Source organism: Crinia signifera, chromosome 4 (genome assembly GCF_055691185.1).
Source record: "Crinia signifera chromosome 4, ASM5569118v1, whole genome shotgun sequence".
Classification (NCBI taxonomy): Eukaryota; Metazoa; Chordata; class Amphibia; order Anura; family Myobatrachidae; genus Crinia; species Crinia signifera.
The window spans coordinates 257,965,392-257,985,845 of record NC_139220.1 but is presented as its reverse complement, the minus strand read 5'-3'; the positions used below and the strand labels follow the sequence as shown (position 1 = coordinate 257,985,845).

At 46.0% G+C, this 20,454-nt stretch overlaps 1 protein-coding gene across 2 annotated transcripts in view; it reads right to left on the bottom strand.

The window, feature by feature from the left end:
• Positions 1-19,735, bottom strand: part of LOC146075273 (gonadotropin-releasing hormone II receptor-like) — a 29,901-nt gene extending 10,166 nt beyond the window's left edge. Inside the window, exons 1-2 of one of the 2 annotated variants that reach the window (XM_083184315.1) lie at positions 19,433-19,735; positions 7,684-8,196 (exon numbers count right to left, since the gene is read on the bottom strand). In XM_083184315.1, the coding sequence (XP_083040441.1) occupies positions 7,684-8,193 (510 nt within the window). In that variant the 5' untranslated portion in view covers positions 8,194-8,196; positions 19,433-19,735. Of the gene's footprint in view, positions 1-7,683; positions 8,197-13,227; positions 13,494-19,432 lie in introns of those variants that run through there. The other variant, XM_083184316.1, reaches the window with a different exon arrangement.
• Between the last annotated feature and the right edge of the window lie 719 nt (positions 19,736-20,454).

Sequence of the window (20,454 nt, the reverse complement as noted above, 5' to 3'; positions counted from 1 at the left end):
TTAGAATTTGACATTATTTGTATGACTTAATGGCCTATATATCAACTTATCTCAAAAGAAACCTGCGATTACTTCAATCCACAATGTTTTCCGGAGTTCATGCACCTCTTCCTGCAGCAGCATACACTTACTGACTGATGCACTGTATGATACCCCACTCTGTTCTAGCTCCGCTCCATCATCACTCTACAGTGAGGTTATCCATCAATAAACCATCACTGGTTAAGTAACTAGGCCAGTGGTTCCCAAACTTTTTTGTATCGCGGCACCCTAAAACATCAGAATTTTTTTCACGGCACCCCTAGGCCAAAAGTTTCTTATGGAGAAATTTAGAAAATAATGATAAATTAAGTAAAACATGTGTAGATGTAAAGAAACAAAGGTGGGTCACACTCAGCCACTGAGACCTGAAACATGGCTGGTCTGCTCCTGGCTTTGCAGCCAGGAAGCCACCAGGCAGTGCTTAGCTGTGTACTGGGGAGGAACCTGGCAAGTATTGTGTGAATTTGCATGTTGCCCTATGGATGCAGGGGGCATGGGTGTGTATGGTTAGGATTATAGGCTGTGAGGGGGATATGGTTAGCCTGTGTGTGTGTGTGTGGGGGGGGGGTATGGTTAGTGGTTTAGGGGCTGTGGGGGGTCATAGTTTGGGTTATATGCTGTGTGTGTGTGTGTGTGTGTGTTTTTAGTGTGTGTGTGGGGGGGGGGGGGGGGGGAGGGTCCTGAAGACCCTGAAGGTTTGAGTCCCCCACAGTGGTTGCAACTAACCTTTCCATGCTGTGCTGGAAGAGGGGTGATCTCTCCAATAGGAACCTCAGGGTCCTGGGATCCCTCTAATTGTGGTCTTGTTCTTTATTTAAACCTGCAGCATTCCTTTAATGGACTGCTCCATCCCTGTCCTGTATTAGCTGTAGAAGGCACTGGGAATAGCTGTACCCAGTGCCTTGCACACTCCTTCAAGCCTGTAGCAGCTCCCTGCAGACGGCGTGGACCTCAGCCCACATGGATACAGCAGCGGCCGGTCACTTTCGCACTCCCTATTGCCGCATGCAAATGTAGGGTGTGCGCTGTGCGGCAGCCATCCACAGGACACTGCGAAATGGTGCGCAAACCCAAACCCACACTGCTTCCCGGCAGCTGACCCCCCTCTCTTCCGCCAGCCCCCTCCCAGCGCTGACTCCCGCACTCACACCCCCCGGCGGCTGACTCCGATATCATCATCCCGCTCCTGCGACAACAAATTAATTAAATGCAGAAGCCAGGCTGCCTGTACAGCGACACTGCCTGCGGCACCCCTGTCACAGTGCCTGTCCCCAGGGAGCCGCGGCGCACAGTTTGGGAACCACTGAACTAGGCTGTTTATGGTTTAAATCATTCACTGCTGTATGCCTACATAACACTGCAATATCAACACCTGCACACACATCATTTCCAAGAAGAGAAGCCATGTTCCCCACACCAAGTAAAGAGAGCCTACGTATTTGTAATGGGTCATGGCCCTGGTGCCCCCACACACTTGACCATATTTTCAGTACCACACTGCATCTACATCATGGGGGTTATTCTGATTCACTCGGAAAGGCACAATGTCTCTCTAATGGACAAAACCATATGTACTGCAGGTGGGGCTGTGCAGACAGGGCAGCCGAGAGGGGGGGGGGGGGGTACTATTTACCTGGGCCCAGGCTTGCTGGAGGGGCCCGCAGGGGCCCTGGTCCAACCCCTCCCTTCCCCCTCCATCCCTCCCGGGTAGCAACAGTAGCACACACTTCTACAGCATGTACTATGCTGACAGCAGGCTCAGCATGAGTGTCTCACTGACAGCGTGAGAGGTCATGCTGAGCCTGCTGTCAGCACAGCACATGCTGTAGATGTGTGCTTCTGCTGAGATTACAGTTTTTAGAGTTTTCTTTCACCCTCCTCTAAACATTTTGGGGGCGTGGCCTGAGTGCCCACACCTCCCACACTTAGGCCACACCCCCCAAATTTTCCTCTCGGCTGCCCTGCATGTAACTCCATGGCAATGAGCATGTTAACCTCATGGCAATGAGCATGTTAACCCCTGGCAGAGAATGTTAATCCCTGGCAGAGAATGTTAACCCCTGGCAGAGAATGTTAACCTCTGGCAGAGAATGTAACTCCGGGCAGAGCATGTAAACCCATGGCAACAAGCATGTTAACCCCTGGCAGAGCATGTTACCCCTGGCATCAAGCATTAAACCCATAGCAACAAGCATTTAGGTAAGCTAAACTTATGTGGCATAAAATGTGTGGTATTATATGTACAGTAATAGGCATTAAAATATAAAATATGTTATAGGTATTACGGTGTGTGGCATAACGTGTAATGAGCATTATGGCATGTAGTATAATAGTGGGAAGCAGCGCCGGCAGAGTGTGTGGGGAGCTCCGTTCGTGGGGGCCCCAGGAATTTGTTTTACCGGGGCCCAGGATTTCTCTTGGTGGCCCTGTGTGCAGAGAGAGTTAGATTTGGGTGGGATTTTACTTCAAACTGATATCTATATTGCAGTGTAAAAATAAAGCAGCCAGTATTTACCCTGCACAGAAACAATAAAACACCCAAATCTAACTCTCTCTGCACATGTTACATCAACCCCACCTGCAGTGCACATGGTTTTGTCCATTAGAGAGTGATTGTGCCTTTCCGAGTGAATCAGAATAACCCCCATATCTCACAGAAGCACTTCTTGGACATCAGAGAGATTCTCATTTCAATTGTGGTATTGGTTTAGATTAGTAAATGTCAGCTTACTGCTTTCAGTTTAACTAATTGTTTAAAAATAATATATTTTTTGGAACTATTTAAATTAAGTTTAATTTGCACCTTATCCCCCCCCCCCACACCCCAGACTTAGGATACCAACGCATCTCTACATACAGTATTACAGCCAGGGCGAAAAGTGGTCCTGGAGAGGTGGGGGAACTCCTTTCCATCTGCCACCTAATTACCCCCCTCCCCTCCCCCACTAGTCAGAGGCAGGGATTTCGGTACCCCCATGCAAACTATAATGCCGCAGAGCTGAACTAGTTCCATCTCACCATAAGAGGTGGTGGAACCTCAGCCCCGTTTCCACCCCGGCTCTCCCTCCCCGCAATGAATGGCCCGGTGAGTGTGTAACTCACCAAAGCCAATTGGTGCCGCGGTTTGTACATACGCAGAAATGCGCATACGCAAACCCCAACCATCGTGGAATGGGGCCAAATTCGGATCGCTACAAGTGATCTTGAATCGGCCTCTCTGTGTGTTAGGAACCCTTCATGGTTTATTCCCAGCATACCGAGGGGCAGAATTATTGAGCTTGGTGAAGTGATAAAGGGTGAGATTCTATGCTTTGCGCAAAAAGCGCATGTTTTATTTGCGCACCACATCGCCGCAAATCGCCTATTTTAAATTCGCATTTTTCAGTCAAAATGCGCATATTTAATGTGATGCGCATTGGAGGCTGAAAAGTGCGAAGAGGGGCGATTTGCAGCGAAGTGGTGCGCTGTATTTAGTCCTGAAAATGTGCGATTTTCATGTCTGAAAATCGCACATTTGCAGGACAGCGCAAAGTTGTAAAAAAAAAAACGAGCGCGGGGTCCCCCGCCCGAGTATAACCAGCCCCGGGCTCACTGAGCCGGTGCTGGTGACATAAAATCAGGGTCCCCGACAAATAGGGGTCCCCTTGATTTTATGAAACCAGCACCAGACTCAAGGTCCGGCGCTGGTTCCCAAAATATGGGGGACAAAGTGACTAGGGTTCCCCCGTATTTTAAGAACCAGCACCGGACACAACCAGCCAGCAGGGTAATGCCACAGCCGGGGGAAACTTATTATATAAGCTCCCGCGGCCAAAGCATTAACCCCCTGGCTGGTCAGCATGGGCAGGGGTCCTGGGGAAGTGGGGACCCCCCCAATGAAGGGGTACCCCCCCTCCAGGACTTACCAGCCCATGCTGATAGTCCGGGGCTGTCCCCGATGCCCCTGGCCGGTGGGCATCGGGCTGATGATTTGTGTAAAAAAAAGAATTAAAACTATTGTTTTACACTGGCGAACTATGAGTCCCAGCAAGCCTACCCCGCATGCTGGAACTTGGGGAACCACAAGTCCCAGCATGCGGGGCATTAAAGGGCCCGCTGGCACTTGTAGTTCTGCAGTGAAAAAAATAGTGCACAAAATCACACTGACACCCTGTAAAATAAAACTTTAATACACACAAAACACACACACACTGATACTTACCTACCTTGAGCCCGTAGGTCGGTCCCTGGATCCTGGGTCCGTCCTCCGGGGCTCCAGGGCAGAAGAGTCCGGTTCTGGGGCCTTGGTCCTGGTTCCGGGGCTGGTCCTGGGGTTCCGGGGCTCCTGGGCTGCAGAATCCGGGGTCCGGGATCCGAGGTAGTCCAGAGGGGTACCTAAGGAAGCAAATCCAACTTACCTGGTCCCCGGCGGCGACCTCGGACTCCTTACCGGTGACTGCGCTTCTCCCATCTGCTACCCGGCTTGCAGGACTTTGACCGGCGCTGAGATGTTTCCTCCTCAGCGTCTCTGGACAGAATGATTTCTTGGCCAATCAGGAGCCGAGAAAGTCAGCTCCTGATTGGCCAGAAATCATTCTAACTAGAGACGGCGAGGAGGAAACATCTCTGCTCTAGATGCGCTGAGATGTTACTTCCTCGGCGTCTGTATTCAGAATGATTTCTGGCCAATCAGGAGCCGACTTTCTCGGCTCCTGATTGGCCAAGAAATCATTCTGTCCAGAGACGCAGAGGAGGAAACATCTCAGCGCCGGTCAAAGTCCTGCAAGCCGGGTAGCAGATGGGAGAAGCGCAGTCACCGGTGAGGAGTCCGAGGTCGCCGCCGGGGACCAGGTAAGTTGGATTTGCTTCCTTAGGTACCCCTCTGGACTACCTCGGATCCCGGACCCCGGATTCTGCAGCCCAGGAGCCCCGGAACCCCAGGACCAGCCCCGGAACCAGGACCAAGGCCCCGGAACCGGACTCTTCTGCCCTGGAGCCCCGGAGGACGGACCCAGGATCCAGGGACCGACCTACGGGCTCAAGGTAGGTAAGTATCAGTGTGTGTGTGTTTTGTGTGTATTAAAGTTTTATTTTACAGGGTGTCAGTGTGATTTTGTGCACTATTTTTTTCACTGCAGAACTACAAGTGCCAGCGGGCCCTTGTGGTTCCCCAAGTCCCAGCATGCGGGGTAGGCTTGCTGAGACTCATAGTTCGCCAGTGTAAAACAATAGTTTTAATTCTTTTTTTTACACAAATCATCAGCCCGATGCCCACCGGCCAGGGGCATCGGGGACAGCCCCGGACTATCAGCATGGGCTGGTAAGTCCTGGAGGGTGCTGGTTCTTAAAATACGGGGGACCCCTAGTCACTTTGTCCCCCATAATTTGGGAACCAGCGCCGGACCTTGAGTCTGGTGCTGGTTTCATAAAATCAAGGGGACCCCTATTTGTCGGGGACCCTGATTTTATGTCACCAGCACCGGCTCAGTGAGCCCGGGGCTGGTTATACTCGGGCGGGGGACCCCGCGCTCGTTTTTTTTGTTTTTTAACCCTTTCTTTTATTTTTGACAGCAGAACCCTGCACAGAACATTGCGATCTGTGCAGGGTTCTGGCTAATTCGCCTAACAGACCCAGGTCTGAAATTAGTGCGATAATTAGTCACCTAAATAATGCGATGTGCAAATGCGCATAGCATTAAATATGCGACTTGTATACTTTTGTATTGGAAAACATCTGGATGCGATAAAAATGCGAATTAATCTCGCATTTTTATTCAGCATACCTTAACGCACATAATATGCGATTTCAGTCCCTGAGCGCATCACATTAAATTTGCGATTTCTATGAAAAATGCGATATCGCCATTTTGTGGTCTAATTACCGCAAAATAAGCAAAATCGCATCCCATAGAATGTCACCCAAAGTGTCTGGTTTTTATCACTGGCCAATCATTCCTAAATGTGAAGTTACAGGCTTGGTTTTAAAAATGACAGGTAGGAGCTGATTGGCCGGTGATAAAAAACCAGACACTTTGGGCCTTATTTTGGTTCATTCTTTCTGACAAAATCTTTCTTAGATGGGCAAAACCATGTGCACTGCAGGTGGGGCAGGTGTTACTTGTGCAGAGAGAATTAGATTTGGGTGGGGTTTTACTTCAAAGTGAGATCTATATTGCAGTGTAAAAATAAAGCAGTCAGTATTTTCCCTGCACAGAAACAAAATTACTCACCCAAATCTAATTCTCTCTGCACATGTTACATCTGTCTCCCCTGCAGTGCACATGGTTTTGTCCACCTAAGAAGGATTTTGTCAGAAAGAATGAACCAAAATAAGGCCCTTTATCACTTCACAGAGCTAAATAAATCTGCCCCTCAATTACAAAATATGGATGCTTTCTCATTTGTGTTTCCAGAAAACTAAACTTAACATTAACAAAAACCTCATAGAAAACATGTGAAAGCAATCAACACGTTCCAAACACGTTTGTCACGCACACGCAGAACGCATGCTTCTGTTTCTTTAAAAGGTAATTACCATAACTCAAAAATCGTCCAAATCCACCCTTTAGAACATTCAATCTACAAACCTCAAGCTGCATTACAGCCGTGTAATGGAGAAAGGTTTAGGCAATGATGGGAGCAGCTCACACACACTTTGGATTTCGTATGTCACACAATACGCAGTCTACAGTATGTCCTTGTCACACAAACTGCATGTTAGAGGCTTTCCGCTCCAACGAATGTCAAACAGATTGTACACTAAGCAGGAACAGCACAGGGATCATTGTTCTCAATTACAACATACTGTATAACTACATTTTTATTTTTACACTGATCTACAGTATGTTTGGCAGATGCGGCATTGTCTCCTGTCCTATAACCGATGTTAATTTTCACTGATTTCCAAAGCATTGCATTTATTAACACTGTATATAGGTCAGTGGTTTCCCAACTTTTTTGAGTCCTGTCAACCTACAGTAGAGTATCAGAATTTTTTTCACCGCACTCCTAGGCCCTAAGTTTCTTATTGAGAAATTCTGAAAAAAATATTAAAATCAAGTAAACTGTGTTTATACGCCATCCTTGGGTTCAGTTATATGGCGAGGGGCAAGATTCTCCTCTGTATGTACATAGAGCTTATGATTGGCATTGCCAATAACATTGGGTATGGGTAAAAACCGGACCCGGACAAGACCCCGGACCGGACATCAAACTCTGCATTCCAGAGCTTGTAGTGTCTGGGTGGGGCTTGATGTGACAGCTGTCACCAGGGAGAGAAGGAGAATAAAGCCTCCCTGTATGGTCCGAGCATGTAGCAAAAACCGGAAAGGTCCGGACCATATGGGGAGGCTGTAATCTGCCCTTCCCCATGTCCCTGGTGAAAGCTATCACAGGCATCCCCCAGATGGGACACCCCCCGGACCAAACACTACAAGCTCCGGAATGCAGATTTTGATGTCTGGTCCGGGGTCTTGTCCGGGTCCGGTTTTTACATAGTCCCAATTACATTGACTATAAACAATTTGAATAGTTCCAGAACCACCAACCTGGGGCACCCCTGCAAGTGCCCGGAAGCACCAGAAGGTGCCACGCCTCCATTTCGGAAACTACTATTATAGTGTATGGTGACTATATTGACAGAGCGACATTTCTGATCTGTACCTGGGGTGATGCCAATAGCAGACTGCCAATCCAAGCCATCCATAGCATGATCCGGTTGCGTTGGCCAGCACTAGTGAAGCTGAGCGGGTAGAGAATGGCCCACTGGCGGTCCAGGCTGATCACCACTAGCACTAAAGCTGCAGAGTACATAGCAAATAACTTCCCAAAGTTAAGGATCTTGCAGGAAAGTTCATCTGCGTACCACTGCACCATCACATTCCACATGGCATCCAGAGGCATGACCAGGAAGGTGACCAGCAGGTCGGCCACAGAGAGGCTGAGAAGCAGGATCCGGAGATGAGACTTGCATCGCTTTCTGCTGATGCTGCACAGTACGGCCACGTTGCTACATGATGCCAGTAGAAAGAAGCAACAGGTGACTCCCACACGTACTTTAGCAGCTGCTGTAAATGTAGGCTCTCTCCATGAGCCCAGAAATCCCAACGATGAGATGTTGGCATCAAGAAGGACCAGATGGCTCTGATTCACAGTAGCTGGCAGCATATCCATGGTCTAAAACATACATTAGAATGTCATTACTGATATTAATATTAAAAAGTCACATTTTTAATATAACCTGTTTGACAATGTGATTTGATAGATCCAGTTGATGACCTCAAGATCAAGTAGTCTACCCGACCAATGACAAGTCCCCATCAACATCTGTGCACATGCTCATATTTTAATCTTTACCTTGGGAGAAGTTAGAGAAACACTAATCAGTAAATGTTATTACTTGAGTGAAGCATAAGCATCATTTATTTATGGCATTGTATAACACTTCCTTATATATCACTGCATTCTAAATAATCATAACAATCTTTCACCAAAGTTGATGTCTGCTGAAATAGACATATGGGGATTACTAAATGCTGTAGACACTGGTATGTACCTTCTATGGTGACTTTCTCCAAAATATCAGATACAGTAGTCACAAGTTATAGTGATAACATTGAGAAAGTTGCTTTGCTGATTTAATTACCTTGGTCTAGTCACTCAACTCCAGTGAATCAAGTGTTATGGTTCAGAATATCCAAATTTTGGATATTTTGATAACCAAATAACTCACCAGGGGCCAGATGCACAAAGCTTCCAAAGTGATAAAATTGAGTGATAAACCAACCAATCAGCTTCTGCCTGACATTTTTCAAACACAGCCTATGACATGGCAGGAAGGAGCTGATTGGCTGGCTCTTTATCTCTCTCCATTTTATCACTTTTGAAGCTTAGTGCATCTGGCCCCGATGGAGCTTAATATATATTTTGTCCAGTATTTGAGTTTAGTAAGTTTCACACTCAGCTTCTGTCTAGGAGTGTGCCTTATACAGGTCCGTCACTGTGGTCTCACATGGCTGTGGAAGAAATGGACTACAGTGTCAATAGGTAGACAACAAATGATCAACAAATCAATAGGTTGACAGGGTCAAAAGGTCGACAGGGAAAAGATTGACATCTAGTGTAGTGCATACCCTGGCATGGCTTGCTTCATTGGCCATGCTTCAGGGCTACCGTTCCCAATTATAGCTGGATGGTAAAGTATGAAAAAGTTTTAAAAAATTGTGAAAAACTCATGTCAATCTTTTCAAGTGTCGACCCTTGTCATGTCCACCTGTGTTGACCTTTTGTCAATGACTGACACACTAGGATACTCTCCTGTGGAAGTTTTTTTTTTTTTTTTTAATTTGTTAAATATTTTTGCGTTCTGCATCAGGGACCGCTTATTTTGATCCTTCTAGAGCCAATCTGGTACGTTATACACTGCGTAACCTTAGTTGGAGAAATGATTACGCCTGATGAAGTCTGTAAGGGATGAAACGCGTTGGGTTGTTTTTTGAAAAATATTGAAGAAATACGATGCTGTACTGCATTAAGAACTTTTTAATAAAATTAGTTTGGATGACACTGAATCATGGAAGAGCGCAAATTCACTATTTGTATTGATGACTTATTGTATGTCGACATTTTGACAAATGTCAACATTTTGTCTGTGTCGACCTATTGCATGTCGACCTTTTGGTGATGACCCATTGACTGTAAAACCTTTTAACCGCTTCCCACTCACACAGTGCAGTGAGCTCCATTGTGTTGTAGCTGATCTTCAGCATGTGAGACGCGCAGGAGTTGGTGACTCACGTTTCTCTATTTCTCTAAAGGCCATTCTGTCACACTGTCATCCTTATTATTGATGACATCCATGCGGCATGTAACGCTGTGCAGAGCGGTTTCTAGACTGATGCTGCGATAATGAAGAGTGGTTGGGAGCCATCTGCTTCTAGTATAGTGTATGCTGTCTCGCCATATCACAGGGCTTGTCTTTCTTGTTACAGCATCATATCTTCTGTACATGCTACAAATAATAGACTCAGTATGATAGTAGTACAATTGTGTATATGCACTGTACAGTGCACTGTACTGTAAAACAGCAATTGAATTAGTATTGTCAATAGCTAAGTTGGGAGTGTACACAATGTAAAACATAACACACAGAGGTGGATGAATATACTACTACAACTTGCAAATAGTGGCTTTTAGTATAGCTTTCCCAGAAACAGGCAGGGCTATTTTTCAACAGGCTCCAGCAGGAACTGAGGCCCTTATTCTAGTTCATTCTTTCTGACAAAATATTTCTTAGATGGACAAAACCATGTGCACTGCAGGGGGGGCAGGTGTAAAACCCCACCCAAATCTAATTATTTCTGCACAAGTAACACCTGCCTCACCTGCAGTGCACATGGTTTTGTCCATCTAAGAAATATTTTGTCAGAAAGAGTTAACTAGAATAAGGGCCTCAGTTCCTGCTGGAGCCTGCTGAAAAATAGCCCTGGAAACAGGGGTGTAGACAGAACGGTTTGGACCCCAAAGGAACATTTAGAAGGGGCCCTAGTGCCAATACTTCTCAAGAGTTGTTAGTTTAATGCCCCCACAGCAGTGCCATAGCTCATTTACTAAACCATAGTGGTGTTATCCTCATAGTAGTGCCCTAGCGTATTTCATGAAGGTGTTCACTGTCAAAAAGGATGCAGAGCTTTGTGGCCAATCTCTGTTTCCATCAATGTAAGGGCGCGGCCAGCACTCTGATAGTGTAGGGGGGTACATTTAGGGCCGTGCAAGGTTTGTTAGCACCCTAGCCAATACGTTTGCCTACTGTGCCCCCCCCCCAGTTCCCCACTTTGCTGTGATGGGGCAAACTGTAACATCTAGTGAATAAACTCAGAATAATACATAAATGCAGTTAAATAACAATCACTGGGGCAGATGTATTAAGCCTTAACAAGAGATAAATCCAAGGGTGATAAGGAGAGATAAACGTCCAGCCAATCACCTGCTAACTGCCATGTTACAGCCTGTGTTTGAAAAAAGTCAGTAAGGAGCTGATTGGTTGGATGTTTATCTCTCCTTATTACCCTTGCATTTAACATCCAGCCAATCAGCTCCTTCCTGACTTTTTTTTAAACACAGGCTGTAACATGGCAGTTAGCAGGTGATTGGCTGGATGTTTATCTCTCCTTATCACATACCTCCCAACTGTCACGATTTTAGAGGGACAGTCCCGATTTTCGGGTCCTGTCCCGCTGTCCCACCCGCGGCAGGCATTGTCCCGCTGCGGGGGGTGGCAGTTGGGAGACCCCCCAATCTAGTAGAATAGACGCTGTGCGCATGCGCACAGCGTCTATTCTCGTATGAAAATGAGGTCGCGGCTAATTAGCATAAGCCGCACCCTCATTTGCATACGCCCCTCCCCTTTTCGGGGCGCCGCGCGAGTGTCCCTATTTCTTTAGATCAAAAATTGGGAGGTATGTTATCACCCTTGGATTTATCTCTTCTTAAAGGGTAGGCAACTGTGTGTTAGGGGTTGCTAGGCGGCCACCCAGAAGTCTGTGTGCATGTTGCCTGGAGGGGACATCAGTTTCACCAGACGAATGGCAGGGAGTCGGTGGCTCAATAAGGGTGATAGGGGTGCTATATTGATCATGTTGATCCTGACAAAGGTTAATAAAAACCAAAATGTTTAGATTTGTGACCACTGTGTCCAAATTTGAAGTTGTTGTGAGTCCGATGAGTGCCACTGAATAGAACAGTGATTATCTCTCTCTCTATATCTATATGAGAGAGAGAGATCTGTACAGATATATCTATACATCTATATCTATCTCTATATCTATATGTATATATAGTTGGCTGTGCGGGCGGCACTCTCGGACCTTGAACGGCGTGGGCTGTAAATAACAGAGCCAACTGCCAGGCGGTGATACAACATTTCGATTTAATATCGTCTTCAGGTAAAACATAACACAAAGATGATCTTTAGGGCCTGATTCAGACTTTATCGCTAGGCTGCGTATACTCACAGCCTAGCGAGCAGGTCAGTGCCACCCGCCGTCCCACCAAACGCCCACCCTTCTGCCGCCTGCATCCCCTCACTGCCATGCGGAAGGAAATGTCCGAGAACGCGTCCCCACACATGTGGCCGAAGGAGAGAGAAATCATTCGATGGTCGCCGAACATCGAATGATTTCTCTCCCTTTTGGTAATATTTGGTAATAATAATCAGTCCGAACTGACTTTTGTTACCGTCGGAGCCGCTCGCTCCCGGAGTTTGCACATGTGCAGACACGCGTGTGCGCATGTGTGACACCCCCAAGGCCAGTGGTGGCCCGTTTTACCTGAACTAGGTGGAGTCCACACTGTGAGGTTACTTCAGTTCTTCTTTTCCAATTCGGTCAGGAGTCTTTTTGCTCACAATGAATGGACAAGTTGGTACATTTATAACAGTTTAATTTTGTGACACTTGGGTGAGGGTATAAATGATCACCTTCAGTAATAACGTCAATTATGGTATCAAACAAACAAAGCACTGCACACTTCTGTACACATCTTTAGCGGAAGAGTACAATATATCCAATCCGATGAACAATTCAATTCTTGTAACACAATCTGTTTACCTGCAAAATATGCAAACTTCTCTTCACAATACACTTACTATTATGTGCAATAGCTGCATGCATTAACTAGACTCTGCTATATCATCCTACTACTGGGTACCCAGATACAACTCAATAGTCACCATTCCTTGTAATGATCCTGCAGATCACATGATGTGTAACAGTCTCTTCAGGTTGGCTCAGTCAGCAGTAAAGCACAGTCTTTATTTGGGGGTCAGTGGCTGTGAGTCTTGCAATAGGTTTGTTAACTGAAAACAGTCCAAGGCCAACTCATTTAGTTGTTCTCAAATCCTTAGACAGGGCTTGGTTAATGCTGAATCCCACATTCAAAGCAGCTTCCAGCATGAAGGGGTTAAATGAAGTCTCTGCATTCACAGTCTACTGAGAGATCCTTTTATAAAAGTTACAGTCTTTTTAGGGCAGTCCTGTTATACTCTGCTGGGGGGTCTGACAGGGACACACTTCTATAGCCAGGAGCTATCTTTTGCCTGAGTTCTCTGTGGATTCTTTCCTCTGTTAATACTGGAGTTGGGGTGAGTGGTGCAAACTTGGATCTAGTGGGGAGCACACTTTTACACAGGGGTGTTATAGTCAGACTCACGCTTTATTGGATGTTGCTGGTACAGGCTGTTACAGTGTCCTCCACTCTGCATGCTGTCCTGCTCTGCAGGGTCTCCTCTGAGCACATGGGGCTCTGTGTGTCTTTGCACCTTGCTGCTGCTGCTGCTGTTAGCAGTTATTTCCACTGTGTTCCACTCAGTAGCCTGCACTTTTATTGCTAGCAGGGATGGCTGGCAGATTAGCTGGGGAGATTAAGAACTCTCTCTGTGTCACTCTCCTCACACCTCAGTTACATTCAGCTCAGACACCATGCTGCTGCTCTCTCTCTCTCTCTCTTCCACAAGCTTCTTCCTGCTGGGTTGATCCCGCCCCTGCTGGTAGCATTAAAGGGGCCTGCACTCAATTTACCCTCAGTGCTCCATACCTTAGGCAGATACTCAAAATGTCAGTTTATAGTGATTAGCAACCCACTGGGGTGCTACATTCGCCCACGCTTTTTCATGTGCGTGTCCTCACGCATCAACAGCTAATGGCAACGGGAACCATCAATCCCCATAACTGGCGGGCAAGATATTCCTTGTGCTTCTGGCTGGTAGAAATTCCTTTTGGATCTTTTTTCTTTCTTTCTTGATGCCTGCTGTAACCACAAGGTGACCTCCTCCTTGCTTATCGTGTGGTACTCAACGTCGGGCCCATGCAATTCTGGGAAGAGCCATGTCACCTTCTCCTTAGCTGCACTAGGGGTTTGTTCCGGGGCCTTACACTCAGACATTAATACATCTGACTCTTTGCTATTGGTTTCCAAGGCTCTAGATCTCTCTGCCACAACTAGTTGCCCCACAGCTTCAATGGCTCTTTCTCGGTGAGTTGCACTGGAATCTGTTGGTCTGGGGTTGGCTGTGCTGGAACCAGTGTGCTCTATCCTTTTTCTGTCCTCCCGTTCTCTTGGTTCTGGGGGAAATTGCCATCTGACTACATCCTGCAGCTTCGGTTGCATCTTGTTACCTCCCCGGGGTCTTTCCTCAACCAGCAGAACTTCACTTGGTTCCTCTCTACTTTTACTGTAATGGTAATCTTGCTGGCAGTAGCGTGAATGCTCTCTGAAAGGTGGACAGCGCCAATGCTGGCTGCCCTCTGCAGCATGCCTGTAGCCTTGCACCTGAGCCCCATTTAGACTGATCACGTGTACAGCCTTGATACCTTTCTTTCCATTTGCCAACTCAAATTCCACCATTTCGCCACTTCTCAGGCTCCGAAACCAGTTTCGGTTGGTTTTCTGAATGGCAGTAAAATGTACATACACGCTTTGTCTGGTGTCTGTTCTCTTGATGAACCCGTACCCACGTGGTACACTGAACCACACGACACGACCAGAGATCCTTCTTGGGTTGGTTCGCTCACCAGCCACAGCATTATGTACCCCAGACACTCTCATTTGGCTCTGTAATACTGCAGATGGGCCTGCATTTCTGGGTCGTCCTTCCCAGGGTGGTCCTCCTCGTGATGGTCTTCCTGAGGACTGTTGACAATGCCTCTCAATATGACCACTTTGTCTACATTGCCAACATATTGGCCTCCCTCGAGCATGAAACTGATTAGTCCCCCATCTTCCCATCTCCTGGGTAACGTCCCATCTGGATTGGTGCTTCACTCTGCGTTCTGAACGCCATTCCCCGTTTCTGTATACAGTCTGTTCTATTCTCTGGTTGGCTAGGGTCTTCCTCATCTCTGCAGTCATTTTGAGGAGTCCATCCAATGTTACAGACAATTCCCTAAAGGCTTTGTCATCTGCAGTGGGGTTGCCTTTATGCACTTCCATGTCCGATCCTGTTCGGTATGACGCCATATGTGACACCCCCAAGGCCAGTGGTGGCCCGTTTTACCTGAACTAGGTGGAGTCCACACTGTGAGGTTACTTCAGTTCTTCTTTTCCAATTCGGTCAGGAGTCTTTTTGCTCACAATGAATGGACAAGTTGGTACATTTATAACAGTTTAATTTTGTGACACTTGGGTGAGGGTATAAATGATCACCTTCAGTAATAACGTCAATTATGGTATCAAACAAACAAAGCACTGCACACTTCTGTACACATCTTTAGCGGAAGAGTACAATATATCCAATCCGATGAACAATTCAATTCTTGTAACACAATCTGTTTACCTGCAAAATATGCAAACTTCTCTTCACAATACACTTACTATTATGTGCAATAGCTGCATGCATTAACTAGACTCTGCTATATCATCCTACTACTGGGTACCCAGATACAACTCAATAGTCACCATTCCTTGTAATGATCCTGCAGATCACATGATGTGTAACAGTCTCTTCAGGTTGGCTCAGTCAGCAGTAAAGCACAGTCTTTATTTGGGGGTCAGTGGCTGTGAGTCTTGCAATAGGTTTGTTAACTGAAAACAGTCCAAGGCCAACTCATTTAGTTGTTCTCAAATCCTTAGACAGGGCTTGGTTAATGCTGAATCCCACATTCAAAGCAGCTTCCAGCATGAAGGGGTTAAATGAAGTCTCTGCATTCACAGTCTACTGAGAGATCCTTTTATAAAAGTTACAGTCTTTTTAGGGCAGTCCTGTTATACTCTGCTGGGGGGTCTGACAGGGACACACTTCTATAGCCAGGAGCTATCTTTTGCCTGAGTTCTCTGTGGATTCTTTCCTCTGTTAATACTGGAGTTGGGGTGAGTGGTGCAAACTTGGATCTAGTGGGGAGCACACTTTTACACAGGGGTGTTATAGTCAGACTCACGCTTTATTGGATGTTGCTGGTACAGGCTGTTACAGTGTCCTCCACTCTGCATGCTGTCCTGCTCTGCAGGGTCTCCTCTGAGCACATGGGGCTCTGTGTGTCTTTGCACCTTGCTGCTGCTGCTGCTGTTAGCAGTTATTTCCACTGTGTTCCACTCAGTAGCCTGCACTTTTATTGCTAGCAGGGATGGCTGGCAGATTAGCTGGGGAGATTAAGAACTCTCTCTGTGTCACTCTCCTCACACCTCAGTTACATTCAGCTCAGACACCATGCTGCTGCTCTCTCTCTCTCTCTCTTCCACAAGCTTCTTCCTGCTGGGTTGATCCCGCCCCTGCTGGTAGCATTAAAGGGGCCTGCACTCAATTTACCCTCAGTGCTCCATACCTTAGGCAGATACTCAAAATGTCAGTTTATAGTGATTAGCAACCCACTGGGGTGCTACACATGTGCAAACCCCAAACATAGGGGAAGGGCCTGAATTCGGATGTGAATGTATGAATATAATCTATGTGTTATTCATATAATCTTTGTATTTTTATAGTCAAACCTCACCATCAATCATGTAGAGATGAAGCGCCTGTCAGTCGCCAGAACTATCGCCAGATTTCCTGAGCTGGTGCAGGCTGGCGGACAGGAGCTCTATCTGACTGACACGCTCACACATCCCAGTCAGCATGGCGGTGGAGAGCAGATTCCCTTCCCGTCTTCGCTTCAGGGAGACAGGCAGGGCGAGTGGGGGATACGGTGGAGCAGCGGGGAGCCGGCGGAGGGCGCCGACAGAACCGGGTGCAGGAGCATCTCGTGTGCACGCACTCCCTTCTGTCAAACGGTGCACATCGGTGATTGGCGATTCTAACGCCAGTAGCAGCTCCATTGAGAGCTGCTCCATCTGTATGTGTGTAAATCTGGCTCTGATTGTAGCCAGTGCCTCCAGGGGCAAACGCAGGATTTTCAGAAGGGGGTTTCCAGAGAAGGGCGGAGCAAAGCACGGAGATGGACACTTAGGTGACCCAGTATATGCCGGGTCAGTTAAAGTATTATAGAGAGACCAAATGTATATAAATAATAATATCTATCTATGTATCTATGTATCTATCTATCTATCTATCTATCTATCTATCTATCTATCTATCTATCTATATAAAAATATATATACATAACAGCAGTGTAGACCCCTGGGCATAGCAATGTATTGGGGCCCCTACCTATCCTCCAGCGGTAGGGGTGCGGGGTGCTATGAGCGGAAGCTTTGATGTCCCGCGGGTGGTAAGGGGAAATTACTGATCCAGTCCCTACATGCTGAGCGGTTGATATCAACCGCTCAGCATGTAGGGACTGGATCAGTAATTTCCACTAATTACCCCTTTACTGCACAGATGGTGGGAGATGAGGTGGGAGAAGGGGGCATTGGGCTGAATGAAGGGGCCCTGATACATAACTTCCAGGGTGGTAGAGGATGTTTAATATGCAGAGGAGGGGTGTATAGTGGAGTGGGCTTATTATTCATAATTTTCTGGTGGGAGGACAGCTTACTTGACTGCAGATATCTCCAGTTCCTGGAACTAGATTTCTTAGCTTTTATTGGAATTAAAAACTAGAGAATCCCACCTACCAAATGGTATTGGGGACTAGGGGATCAGAGTTCAGGAGGCAGAGCAATCCGCCAATGAGTATATAAAACTACATACCAGGTGTGTGGAGCTGGAGCAGTAACCAGCTGCTTGAAGGCTGATATCTCTGGTTCTTGGCACAGTAGAGACCAGATGCTAGTGTCACTCAAAGGGGGAGAGTCACGGCTTTTGGAATATACCCTCAGAAAAACTCTAAGTCAAACAGAACCTGAAATATCTGACTGGGGAGAGCAATTAACAGGCTTGGATGGGGACCACTGCTTTGAAGTCAGATATCTCCGGTTCCCCAGGGACGATTTTTAAAATGCTTGTATATCCATGGAAAGAGGGGACCCTCAGCTTTCAGACTAGGGCCATCAGATTCTGGGTACTCCGAACCCCCCCTGGGTGTGCTACTGGCCTCCCCTGCCACCGACCTCACAGCACCTCACTGGCTTCTAAGACAGTGGAAATAGAACTATTGAGATAATTTGGTTCTCTTACAATACTCCCTCCGGTGAAATAAACTAGACTTTTACTGTAGTTTATTAATATCGAAAAATCCCCTAATCTCACATCCAAATAGATAGGACCTGTGGCCTTTTGACAAGATAACAATATCTCAAAAACATTCTTGACCAAGACAGTTTTCTATCCCTAACTTCTGTCAATGGATTGGAAACCAATTGCTTTAGACTTTCAGAGAAAATGAGGGGATTAAGGTGACATATACCTGCTGCGGAGAGTTATGTCCCCGGTTCCCTGTCGGGTAAATACTGTATACAGCCCAGTGTGGGAGTGATTTGTGCATTAACACAGAGCTGTGTAATACGATGAAAGCGTGTGCTTGTCTTTATTGCATGTGTGGAAATAAAATATAGATTGTCCCAGTTGTTTTTACCATAGTACAAATTATTTGCTTCCCTTAATTACAGATCTGTATCTGGCTAAAGACTTTGGTGAGTGCCATAAGAAGGCAATTAATATTCATCACTTACAGTGATTAGCTTGTGAAACAATTAATTTCTAAGAGCTGAACTAGTATCTAATAGTTGTTAGCAAGGAAAATGTAATTTAAGGAGACATGTCAGGAAAGATTGGGTACTTCAATCCAGACCTGGTTGATGGTAATTAAGCAATCAAGGGAGATGTCAAGTGCGCTGCACAGTACAAAGGAGGAATAGTCACTGTAACAAGCATTAATGGTTTATTGACTTTAGGACAAAGGTTCCAAACTATTGTTAGAGTATGTAAAGCATAGCACCGTGATGTTTCATGTTCCCTGGTCTGACCTCAGACTTGTAATGAAGGTGATAAAGACGTGGAAATAAGCCAAACATTTCTCTTTCTGACTTTCCATGATTACATACGCTGGATCCATATGTTTTTGTACTGAAAGTAGTACTTGGTATGTGTGTGCAGTGTATATGTGTACAGTGTATGTTTGCACAGTGTATGGGTGTACAGTGTATGTGTGTACAGTGTATGTGTGTACAGTGCAAACCAATACTCTGTTCTCACATTTCATCAATATATTAAATGACATCTTACTGTATATCCTATATGCATGAAAAACAGGTAATGCTTAACTAAACAATGCAATATGACATGCTGCCATCAAGTGCCAATATCTCCCCCGATGTGGCCAGTTCCTACACAGGCTGGCTCAGAATGAATTATTGAAAAAAAAAAACAAAAAAAAACAATACTATTATTAGTAATAGTAAAAGTGTATATATATATATATATATATATATATATATATATATATATATATATACACACACACACACACACACACACACACACACACACACAAACACACGCTGCATATACACTGTACATATATCATTGATAAGGTTGTTGACTCACCAAATCCTGCTCAACTCGTTCCTTTCTGTAGGACTTGAATCTGTTTCTGCACCCATGGCTGAGTCTTCACATCCTCTTTACACGGACCAGTGTATCCCTACTGATGCTTCTGTGAGATAGCTGAGCGATGAGCACTGAGTGTAGAGGGAGGGGAGTCAGAGCTTGAGACCCATAGATGATGAAGTGCAGATCTTAGCACCGTAAGGTAACACAGGATGCACTGGCTCGGAGTCTCAGTAGTCCTATAATATCAATTCTTCTTTTTCTTTTTTTTTTAAGTTAAGTTTATTAGAAAAAGAACAGTACACATTATTACACAGCATAGAAACAAATATGTATTGTATTTGTTGTAACAGTTGTATGGAGAAAAGAGAGAAAAGAAAAAAAGGAAAAAAAATAATAATGTAGAATAAGGGAAAAGAGAATGAAAAATATAAATCTATGGGCCTAATTTAGACTTGATTGTATTATCTATGGGCCTAATTTAGACTTGATTGTTTCTGCGCAGGGCAAATACTGGCTGCTTTATTTTTACGCTTCAATTTATATTTCAGTTTGAACACACCCCACCCAAATCTAATTCTCTCTCTGCACATGTTACATCTGCCCCACCTGCAGTGCACATGGTTTTGAACATTTGAGAGAGATTTTGCCATGCGATCAGGTCTGATTTAGGCCATATCATTTGATTATCTATGCTGAATACATCAGACTACTACATATGTGCCATGACTGGAAAAATTGCAGGTGAAACTGACACTTTCAGTAAAATGGTGCAATATCAAAGACTTAGGGGGGTATTCAATCTGGAGGTCATGGCAGTCGAGCTTGCTCGACCGCCGTGACCCTGTCCCGTTCTCGGTCAGCTTGACCTGGAACATGCAGGTGGGAAAAGGGGGGCGTGTCCACGAGTTGCGGCTGGGAAGAGCCGAGCTGCAGCCGGCAGCTCGTCACTTCCCGGCAGAACGAGCCCGACAGCTTGTGAAGTCGGGCTCATTCTGCCGAAATACCCTGTTTAATGC